This window comes from Centropristis striata, chromosome 13, assembly GCF_030273125.1.
Source record: "Centropristis striata isolate RG_2023a ecotype Rhode Island chromosome 13, C.striata_1.0, whole genome shotgun sequence".
NCBI lineage: Eukaryota > Metazoa > Chordata > Actinopteri > Perciformes > Serranidae > Centropristis > Centropristis striata.
In genome coordinates this window covers 35,362,996-35,374,976 of record NC_081529.1, presented here as the reverse complement: position 1 = coordinate 35,374,976, position 11,981 = coordinate 35,362,996, and the positions used below count along the sequence as shown (strand labels likewise).

Sequence of the window (11,981 nt, the reverse complement as noted above, 5' to 3'; positions counted from 1 at the left end):
CAGGTTTTCCTCAATTAGTTTGTTTTTGATCATCATACATCCTCATTTTATGTTTTCCTTTATTATTTTTTAAATATAATCCGTTTTTGTGTCACTACTCTTCTAATGAACAACATGGGTCAAATTGACCCATATCCATTTTTTAGCTAAGTAGCCTGCTAAGCTAACTACTTAGCTAACTTCTTGACTAAGTAGTTAGCTTAGCAAGCTACTTAGCCAAGTAGTTAGCTATGTAATAATATAAAAACGTTGTTTTTTCTTTAAGTATGAGAGGCAAAATAAAAATAATGATCTGTTTTGTCAAAAACAAGTGGCTTGCTAAGCTAACTACTTAGCTAACTTCTTGGTGAAGTGTTTAGCTTAGAAAGCTACTTAGCCAAGTAGTTAGCTATGTAATAATAACAATAAAAAAACATTTTTTCTTTGCCAAGAAGTTAGCAAAGTAGTTAGTTTAGCAAGCTACTTAGCCAAGAAGTTAGCTAAGTAGTTAGCTTAGCAAGCTACTTAGCAAAGAAGTTAGCTAAGTAGTTAGCTTAGCAAGCTACTTAGCCAAGTAGTTAGCTATGTAATAATACAAAAACTTTTTTCCTCATAAAGTATGAGAGGCAAAATGGAAATAATGATCTGTTGTTATCAAAAACAAGATATTTAAAGAATACTTGGAATATTCAATCATAAAATAAGTTGATATCAAAAGATAGAAACACACAGCAAGCATGAAATAACTGCTCCTTGCATTATTATGGGATTAATAAAGTAATTAATCTTAATCTTAAATAATATGGGAAATGAATGTGAGAAATAAATGTGACCCATCTTGTGCAACAAAGGGTTAAAGATTGTGTGAATCTATATTAAAGCTGTAGGACAATCAATGCACAGTCAGCTAAAGGAAAAAATATCAATAAAACACAACCACCATTTCAAAAATACTGACATCTATGTCCAGAAGGTTGCTGGCATTAAAGTAATTTATTTCATTGGTTACTTCTTAAAACTAAAAGCGTAAACTACAAATCCTCTCGTGAGTTCTGCTTACAAAAAGATTTAGATTTATAGAGGAAAATTAAAAGTTTTCAGCAGTTTTTAGAAAGCGATGTTTTTGTACAAAATGCATGTGTGCATTGGCGTGAATCTGCTGTTGTTGGCATCTTTAAATATTTTCAGGAGAAGGTACATGTATAACGGTAAATGCAAGACAAAACCGTAAGTAAAAAAAAGGAAACAATACTGTGAGAAAGTGGACATAATCCTCCTCAGGCACTCAGATACATTACATCTTTATCTCACTCTTTAATAAGACTGTACATTTTGTATAATTCATCAAGTCAAACAAGGTACTTTTTTCAGAGTCGACCATATTTGTGACATTATAAAATAAAAAAAAATTAAAAAACAAGCGTATACACCTCACATGTAGAAAAAAAAAAAGAAGAGCCTTTTCTCCTATTTGAACAGCAATGAAAAAAGACGTTTAAGGCAAGATGCTGAACACAGAAATCCAAAGGTTGACCTGGTATTTATTGTTCAGCTCTGGTGTTTGTTGGCGTTTACCAGTTCCATCAGCAATCCTAAAGAAGAAGACTAGTGTTTTTCCCCGATAGTTGGCTCTCTGTCTCAGGCATCTTCTGCTGCAGGTCATGAGATATCATGTTCCCACAAACTCCTGAGTCTGCTGGGAGGCTCCTTCTGGCTGGGTTTTTACGCCGGCAGGCTCAGTTTCTTGCCTTTCAACACTGGAAGATAACAGAGAAAAACACAGTCAGAAACCATCAGAGAGCTGATATATATATGTTCATGCTGCCAGATATGATTTACAACAATTTCCTTTAAAAGTTTCAGTGTTTCCCTTTTCAAATAGCTTTAACCCAGGGGTCTCATACTCAAATTACCTGCGGGCCGCTGGAGGAGGTATCAAAATGACCAAAAAAAGACACAACATTACAAAAAAAAAGACCCAAAATTACCAAAAAAAGACACAAAATTACTAAAAAAAAAAAGACACAAAATTACTTAAAAAAAAAGACACAAAATGACCAAAAAAAAGAAAAAAAATTACGGAAAAAAAAGACACAAAAGTACCAAAAGAAAGATACAAAATTACAAAAAAACAACACAAAATTAGAAAAAGACACAAAATTACCAAAAAAAAGACAAAATTACAACAAAAAAGACACAAAATTACAAAAAAAAAGAAAGACACAAAATTACTAAAAAAACAACACAAAATTAGAAAAAGACACAAAATTACCAAAAAAATACACAAAATTACTAAAAAGACAAAAAAATATTAGAAAAAGACAAAATTACCAAAAAAATACCCAAAATTACGATAAAAAAAAAAAAAAAGACAAATTACTAAAAAAAAATAAAGACAAAAAATAACCCAAAATTACAAAAAAATACCCACAAAATTATTTTAAAAAAGACACAAAATTACCAAAAAAAAGACAAAATGACATGGTAACAACAAGAGGGCAGATAATAAACGGTCCGGTAGCAGCTGCCTTTCTTTTTGTTAACAAAAACAAGTGAAACAAAGCTCCAGCTGGAGCGATAAAGTGCCATTCATATAAAACTCAGATTAAACTTTCATAAAGGTGGGGGTTGCAAAATATCGTCACGAGGGCCACAATTTGCCCGCGGGCCGCCAGTTTGAGACCCCTGGTTTAAATGAAGAATTTCTTGAATCTGTTTCAGAGCTACACAGCCGTTGTAAAGTGAAGTGTGAAGATTAGGCGATTTAGGCCGATGACGGATTTAAAGAACAATGGCGTGTTTGAGGCACAATTTTCACACAGCAGAAATAACAGAGAGACTCATTATTCTTCATTATTTACATCATGATTTTTTTGCAACATAACTTTTGATTCTACAGATACAGGCAGAAAGTTTGGAAGCAATTTAAATTGTCTGTTCACAATGTCTTTCTTATTAAAACCAGTGTGTATTCTCTGTATTTCTGGATGTGTTTACTACATGATCAGACTTTTCCTTTATTGAACTGAACCATTTTCCTCAATATGTTCCTGGATAATTATAGTAAAATGTGTTCTATAAGTGACTCTTTATATAATAATCATGTTTATTTTGTTGCAAAGTATAGCAATTAAACTATAAACTTTTTTGTACAAATTTGATCTTGCTTCCAAACTGTAGTGCACACATATATATATATATATATATATATGAATAAAGCAATGTAACAATTGCTGAAATAAATTTAAAATCAAGGCAATACATATATAGATATACCAATAAATGGAAATATGTCAACTTAGATTGATAAATAAGTGGACTTTTATTTTAATTTCCCTCTTTTTTCTATTTCTTCACCCCTGAAATTAATAGTCCAGTGCTGTTTAAAAATGCAAATACGGGTATGTTGTTTCTCAGAAGGTTCCTGGAAGAGTTCCTGCGGTGGGAACAAGCAACGACCACCAAATCAAAGAGGAAGTTCAAAAGATACATCTCCTCAACCAACACTACTGAAGTATCTTTGTAATATGACTGTAAAAAATAGAGGATGAAATCTGCAGTCCTAATGTTGTAAAAAAAAAAAAAAAGTTCAACCGGTGCAAATATGAGATCTCATCAGTCTGGGTTAGTAAAATGAATTGCGTCCTTCCAAACTGAAAGCCTTTTTAGCACAAAATCTCCTTTATGTGTTTCCTGGGAGCTGAAGTGCTGTAACAGTAATATAAAGAGGGAATTTTGTACTAAAAAAACATTTGATTCAAGGAATTCAAATAGCGAAAAACCTCAAATTAGACCCAGCTGAACTTTATAGATCAGACTTTCTACATCAGTTACTCCAGGAAAGGATGCCTTCAGGGCCAGTGGGAAGATTACATCAACCAGTAACGCTTTTAATCTTTATTTATTACCCCTCTGTGACGTCATCTACTTCTACGCAGATGACACACAACTCTATGTGGCTTTGCCTCCTGACGAGCCAGAACTAATTGATTCCCTTATAAATGTGTTTTAGATGTTAATAGGGCTGTTTCCACTTCCTGGCAATACCCAGAATGAGGCAGGTCTCACTCGCCGAAACGCCCCTAATTTGAGTCTCTAAATCCCTCTGGAGGCTAACTTCCCTCAGATTTAGTGTTTTTATCTGGTTTTTAGACAAACCTTTTTTGCAGTGGTCCCCCATAATGACTTAATTTCCTCGGTTTTCTCTCTCTAATCTATATTGGATGATAGCAGACAGAAACCCACCTTTTGTGACGTAAAGGTAGAAGAAGTCACAGTAGAGGACGGTCTGGACCAAACCGGCCACGATGGCGATCAGGTCTAAGAAGCCTTCGAAGTAGTAACGCCAGATCCAGTTGAGGAGGTAGAGGGCGCGGTACATGCCCAGACAGAACAGGTAGTGGGTGGTGATGGTCTCCGCCTCGCCCGTCTTACTGATCATGAAGAGCTGAGGCAGGATGGCCACCGACTCCAGGTAGATGGAGAACGTCCACAGGATCTGATGCATTTAAAGGAGGAGGAATACAAATCAGTTGTAGAATCATGTAAGAATCATCCAGAATACAGTAAAACTGTCATGCTTTGACAGTAGGGTTGTGAACAATTTAAAAAAAGTGTTTTTTCTGTTTAACAAACAGCTGCACATGAATAACAACCTGCATTCTACTGTGAACTGTGTCCTGCTCAGGGACACGGGAAAGCCTTTATATTATATTATTTATTTATTTATTATTTCCGTCTATATATAGACTATCCTGGTGATAAATAGATTATTTAATATCCCAGAACATGAGTGTGTTCGCTGAACACCAATGTTTTATCAGGTTAGATGATGAAGGGAAAATGTAAATGATGTCACTCAGATCAATCCTACACTCAGCAATGATCAGCTTCACGTGGGACTGATGGAAATGACAAAAAAAAAGCTTCTAGAACGATCTTTCTTTACATTATTATAAATGTAGAAAGATGTTTGTGGTCTTTTTGTTGTTCAGACCCAAAATAAAACAAATTTTTAACTTCATGGCGAATCAGAAGATAAATAAAATATAAAACTTGTGAGTGACACGCTATGAAATATCTACAACAAATATTAACCGTAGAATCAAATAAAATCGCATCATTCTTACACTGTATCAAATCGGTTTGTGATAAAACTATATCGTTTCTGAATCGTACCATAACCTGTGTATCTAGATGCAAATCAAATTGTTTATCACAGAGAGATGTTCAACACTATTTGACAGTAAGACAGCTGGTGAAACTCACCTCCAGCAGAGAGAAGTTGTGGTTGATGAGAACAGCGAGACCCCCGACAGGAACCACCAGGAACTCCACTCTGAAGCTGTCGTGGTTTCCATCGTAGGTGGCTCTGAACTTCATGTAGATCAGGTAGACGGTGGCGTACGCACAGCCGATGTAGATCATCTGGTGAACAACGCAGAGAACACACAGTCAGAGCAGGTTCAGTTACAAACTGTTTGACCTGCTGCCATCAGGCAGGAGATACAGATCCAGAAAAACCAGGACAAACAGTTTCTACCCAACAGACATTACCTCACTGAACGCTGCTGCCAAAGCAAAGCTTTTATCTTTTACATTTGATGAATGTGGATGTGTCTGGGTGGGATATGTGTGAGGTTTTTATGCACTTTTTTATGTCCATAGTGACTTTTTACTTATTTATTGTTACTTTTGCACTGAACAAGGAATGCACTTAATTTCGTTGTACCTGCTTTTTTATTTTTTTTTTATTTAACCTTTATTTAACCAGGGAATATCCCATTGAGATTAAGAACCTCTTTCTTTTTCAAGGGAGCCCTGGCCAAGAGGCAGCAAACACAGAATACAGTTACATATTTACATAAGACATAGTCCTTAAACACGTCATGAGTAACAAGTGCATGTTGTGGAATTGGCCTCAATAACTCTCAGTTTGGATTTAAAAGTGCTCAAAGAAACAAAGTCAGTGAGTTTCCAGTCTTTCTGCAGCATATTCCAGCATAAGGTGCAGAGTAAACAAATGGCCTTTGACCCAACTCTGTAGAGCAGAAGGGACAGAAAGCAACAACTGATCTGGTGAACGAAGAGAATAAGATCCTGCATTTCTCACAGTAATTAAGGTGCAAATGTATGAAGGCAGCAGTCCCAATATTGCCTTATAAGGAAAGTAAACCAATGACTCTGAGCCCTTGGAGTGGCCAGAGCAGGCCATCCTAGCTGCTACAATGACAAATAAAGATATTATATTATTATTATTATTATTATAACTGGTGTAAAAGGGTTAGAGCTAGTCAGAGGGGAGACTGGCTGGTGTCTTACCTTCATGCAGGTGTTGTAGAGGGAGATGAAGGAGCTGAGCAGGTCCAGGTAGCGCGTGGTGAACACGATAGCAAACAGGATTTGGCTCTTCCCAGAGATACCTTTACCAAAAACATCAAGCAGGTTTAACATCAGCAACTTCAGAACAACAGCAACACAAGAAGTTCAGATAAAACATGAATCAGGAGTGATTTTCCTTGTTGAACAGGGACATCTACTGGAAACATGATGAATATTTATCTGGAAAATCTACAGCTGGGCTTGTGTTTATCAGCTTATATAATGAAGCAGCATTTATATATAGTGTGCCTTATTTACAGTCAGTATTACACTGCAAAAACCAGATAAAACAGTAAATCTGAGGGAAATGATCTTTGCTGCATGGACAGATAATTTACCTTGACAAGATTTCTTAAATCTAGAAATATGCATGTTGTACGGTTAAAAGTGAACTGCAAATTATTTGTTTCTTATCAAGGATGCTGCCTGGCTATGCTGGTTCCCCCCTTCCCATGTGGCATGTCAAAAGCCTGTTCATGTTGTTGTGAAAATGTATTATTGTGCTCATGTGCTGAGGTTTTTTTCATGCTTTTTTCCTCCTTTCCTCTCCTCACGTGTGCTGTATTTCTCTCTCTTCTCCCTGTCGTCCTGTCCTGTTCACCTTCGTCATATTGATTGTTTGTGTGTGTTGTATAAGTTTGGATAGGATGATGGCCAAATTTCGTTGTAATGGTACTTGTTACTTGATCAATGAAAATAAAGGGAATACTGAACTGAACTGAACTGAAGATTAAAAAAACTTTGTGTCTTTTTTTGGTGTTTTTTTGTCTTTTTATGTCTTTTTGGTCATTTTAAGTCTTTTGTTAATTTTTTGGTCATTTTACGTCTTTCTTGTGTCTTTTTTTTGGGGTCTTTTTGTGTCTTTTTTTGTGTCTGTTTTGCCTTTTTTTGTCTTTTTGGTGTCTTTTTACATCTTTTGTTTCTTTTTTGGTCATTTTTGTCTTTTTTGTGTAAAATTTTGTATTAAATCTAGAAATTCTTTCTAGATTTAATAATCTTAATTTAAGAAATCCTGTCAAGGTAAATTATCTGTCCATGCAGCAAGATCATTTCCCTCAGATTTACTGTTTGATCTGGTTTTTAGACTAAACACATTTTTTGCAGTGTACTTCCTGTACCGAAAAACATCTCAAGTATAAGACCAACTCAAGTGGCTGGATTTGTGTTCTTGAACGTACACCGTACATCACCGAGCATCATGAGGAAACAAGAGCTATGAACACGTGTCTATGTGAGTCTTTGTTGAACATTTTACCTTGCAAATAAGTTAGATGCTGTTTTATTTGCATACAGATCCACACTGTGCAGCAGAGTGGTGCAGTGGTACGCAAAAAGGTTTCTTTTTTGGAACCTGTTGGCTTTTCTATATGGACTTGTATATTTTTTATACAAATATGATCTCTGCTACTTTTTTTTTTACATTTGATAGTATAGAAAGCAACAAAGTGACTAAAAAAACTGCTCTTCAATCAGATTTTACAGATGAAACAACAGGAAAGAAAATACACTGGTCCTCCACATTCTGTCCCAACATTGTGTGAAGCTATTAAGTAAATTTAAAAATAAATATAATGTCTATACGATTAATCGATTAGTTGTTTGGTCAATAAAATGTATAAAAATATCAATCAGTGTTTCCCAAACCACAAGATGACATCCTCAAATCTCTTGTTTTGTCCACAAACCAAAGACATATTCAGTTTATTGTCATAAAGGAACAAAGAAACCAGAAATATTCACATTGAAGAAGCTGAAATCAGAGAATTTGGACTAATTGTCTTTAAAAAAACTGCTCCAACCAATTATTAGGTTATCAAAATAGTTGACGATTAATTCAATAATCGGTTATTGTTCGATTAATCGAATAACTGTTGCAGCTCTAAACTACTGTTCTTTTTTTTTTAGTGTCCTGTCCAGCTCTTGAGTGTTGACGGTCTCTGGGCCCACACTGGAAAGCAGACATCCACAAGTAAGGGTAATTATTTAATATTAATTTAATTTCACTTACAAGACGAGAAGCTTTTGCATGTCTAGTATTCAAACTACCATTATTGACTTATTGTCTTTAAAAACTGTTCAAACCAATGATTTGATTATCAAAATAGTTGATGATTAATTTAATAATCAGTTATTGTTTGATAAATCGAATAATTGTTGCAGCTCTAATCTATACTCTGTATTTCTGATTTATTTTTTTGGTTTTGGAGTGTGCAAAGTAATACACATAAACACTACATAAACACTACCAACCATAGATATATATACACTACCAAGCCTCAGTAGTAACCTAACATGACCTCCATTAACTTTGATCCCAGTTAACCTTTCAACACAACCACAGCAGCTCTCCTATCTAAAGCAGGATCCTGACTGAAGCCCACACATGACTCTGTTATGAATATGTAATGTTCAATATGCGGGTTTATTTTAATAAATACACGTTATAACAGCTGGAGAACTGAAGCATGCTGAACACAGACTACTTTAGCAGATTAGCGACTTCCGTAGCGCCTTCTAGAACGCCACGTCAGAAGCCAGACCAAAAAAATCGACCACCGAACCTCAAACCAACAGAGCAGGAGAAATGGATGGATGGCTGATGTGTAAAGAAAGCAAAACCACCCGGTAAAAACCTCCACATTCATGTGATAAACGTTGTATTTATTGGTTTCATTCATCTACTTACACAGCAGGCATCTAAGTGACGAGCTCAACTGGTCGTTTAGCCGACATGTTCACTTCATTAACTCCCATTAGCCATCCTTAGAGAGTTAGCTGATGCTATGCTGTAGTCAGAGCCACTAACTTCAAACTTTAACCCTGTGGAGACTCCAAAAGCTCCAAATCAGGACTTCTTCATCACATGCAGACTAGAAAACAAAGCAGCGTGGAGCCCTACTGTACATTTACCTCTAAAGTTCTGGCTGTAAACTCCATGAGAATACAATGATAGAGCTGGATGGAACCCTCTTATATGTTATATTTGCAACCTTTGTTCACATTTGCAACATTTAACATTCTTTATCGAGCACGATAGTGTTTTGAAAGTAAAAAAAAAGATTCAAAATCACTTTGTGTTGGACTAAAGGACTAAAAAAGACACAGAATGACCAAAAATGACACAAAATGACTAAAAAAAAGACACAAAACGACCATAAAAGACACAAAAAGACTTACATAGACACAAAATGACCAAAATTGTTACACTTAACACACATGACAAAAATAAAATCGAGTCCCACTAGAATAAAAACCAGAGTTGATGACAGGATCACACACAGAATCACACACAACATTTATGTTCTTTGTTTCTTTTTGGTTCAAACTGTTGATCCAGTAAGTCAGAATAAAAAGATCAATTATCATTAGGTCATATAGGTGAGGTTGTGCTGAAAACAATACACCAACTTGGCATTTAAACATGTTTTAAGTGGTTGCATACAGGCAGGATGGAAAGGATTCAGAAATGAATGGGTGGGAAACGTTAGCAACATGCTAACGTTAGCATGTTGGAGTTGCTTGATAAGAAGACAGAAAATAAGCAGAAAAAGGACCTTTTAGGGATTTAAATAAAGCCAGAGTAACCCACTAACGTCAGGGGAACAATCCTGCAGCCTATGCATGAATATTATAGTGTAGCTCACCTGCACATGACCTGCTTTTCCATATTTTGAGCAGCAGGATGATGATAGCAGCCAGGTGAGAGAGGTCTCCTGTCAGCCTGAAGATGTTCATGTTGCACAATCCTTTTAGTCTTCAACCTGTGAACAATCAGAAGGTTTTTACACTAAAAACTAAAAGCTGAGAGCTTTTCCTGCTCCACTCCAGCAGTAAACCGGGCTGCAGCTCCACGGGATGAAAATATGGCGAGAGAGCAGGTCGACGTGGAAGGGGGCGGGGCGGAAACACACCGAGGGATCTGATTGGGCCAAAGTTTGACTGACAGCACAACAAGACCCGCCCACTACAGCCGAGCTGGACGGAAACAGAATAAAAACCTCAAAACCTAAAACCTGATCCCTGTGTGAGTAAGGAGGGGCAGTGTGCTGGCTGGGACCAGGACTTTATACAGCAGGGTTTGATTTCTGATCGTAGCAGTGCATGAAATCACCTCGTGTAATAGGATAAATTATTGATTATTGATATTATTACCCCCTGAACCCTACCCCTGAAAAGATAGATAGATAGATAGATAGATAGATAGATAGATAGATAGATAGATAGATAGATAGATAGATAGTTATTATAATAAATTAATAATAAATAAATTAATAATTACTTTATTCATCCTCGAAGGGAAATTGGGTTGTCACAGCAGTCCGGTATACAATAAAATACAATATAATAAAATACTAAAATAGAATAAATAAAAACAACAATAGAAAAAAAACACAGAATGGAACAAGGACACTTAAGAAGTTAAAAAAAAGATCAGTTGGTAGGTTGGCAAGATGATGGTAATTATACTGATGATATGATAGTGACTAGACAGTATATAATAATAATAAAATAATAATAATAATAATAATAATACAGTATATAATATATAATATAACATGTAATAATAAATAGTAACAATATGATAAAATAAAAATAAATAAAATAATTATAAATAAAATAAAATAATAAATAAAATAATATGATATATAATATATACTAAAAGTAATAATAATAATAATAAGAAGAAGAAGAAGAAGAAATAATAATATAAAAGTATATTTTCATTAACTCTCTGGACCCACTGTGGACATGTTCAGCCATATTTGTCATTTTTCACTTTTATTTTGGCAATCATTTCGGCTGTGATACTGCAAAAATGATTTTTGGAAGAATGTTTTTTTTTCTTGATATATTTTGTAGTTCAAATTTAATTTTTTTTCTAATAGCTCTTTAATACACTGTGTACACATTTACTCCCCTTTCAGACCCTTCGGGCTGAAAATGTCCACTTCCAAAAAAATGCTATAAAAACTGTACAGATTAATATTTTTTTCTACTTTTTTCCTGCATATACCTCTTAACCAACTTCCGCCCTGCTTTAAAAGTAATCAGTAAAATCTTAAAATCAATTCTAAAACGGACTGGTAGCCAGTGAAGAGAGGCTAAAACAGGCCAACATGTTCAGATCTCTTGGTGCTGGTTAAAAGTCGAGCAGCATTCTGCACAAGCTGAAGACCAGATATAGTTGTGTTTTTTTACTTAGTCCAGAGTAAAAATGTAGGTTGGAGGACTTTTTAAAAAAATCAAACCTAAGCTTCATATTTATCTTTATTTTTCCACTGCTGACGCATGTTGTCATTTTCCTCCAGTCCAAGATTGCTCCATTGCCTGTGACCTAAGATGTTACAATTCTTACATAAATGGTTTTCACATTAGCCAATAATGGAGCTTCTTTTGGTTTCCTTTTTTGTAATAACACAGAATCTTTCAGCTTTGTGACCATATCATATTATTTTGTGTGTTGTTGTTTTTTTGTCCGAAATTTTGTGTCTTTTTTAGTCATTTTGTGTTGTTTTTTTTGGTCATTTTGTGTTGTTGGTTTTTTTTTAGCCATTTTGTGTCTTTTTTGGTCATTTTGTGTCTTTTTTTAGTCATTTTGTGTCTTTTTTGGTCATTTTGTG

General features: G+C 35.1%; 1 protein-coding gene across 1 annotated transcript; it reads right to left on the bottom strand.

The window, feature by feature from the left end:
- Window positions 1–1,273: 1,273 nt before the first annotated feature.
- LOC131982638 (ER lumen protein-retaining receptor 2-like) lies at window positions 1,274–10,229 on the bottom strand. The gene is made up of 5 exons (XM_059347166.1): window positions 10,005–10,229; window positions 6,301–6,401; window positions 5,248–5,406; window positions 4,225–4,477; window positions 1,274–1,736 (listed from the first exon to the last, which is right to left on the bottom strand). Exons 1-5 carry the CDS (start codon window positions 10,093–10,095, stop codon window positions 1,702–1,704), a joined length of 639 nt encoding a protein of 212 aa, XP_059203149.1. The 5' UTR covers window positions 10,096–10,229; the 3' UTR covers window positions 1,274–1,701.
- Between the last annotated feature and the right edge of the window lie 1,752 nt (window positions 10,230–11,981).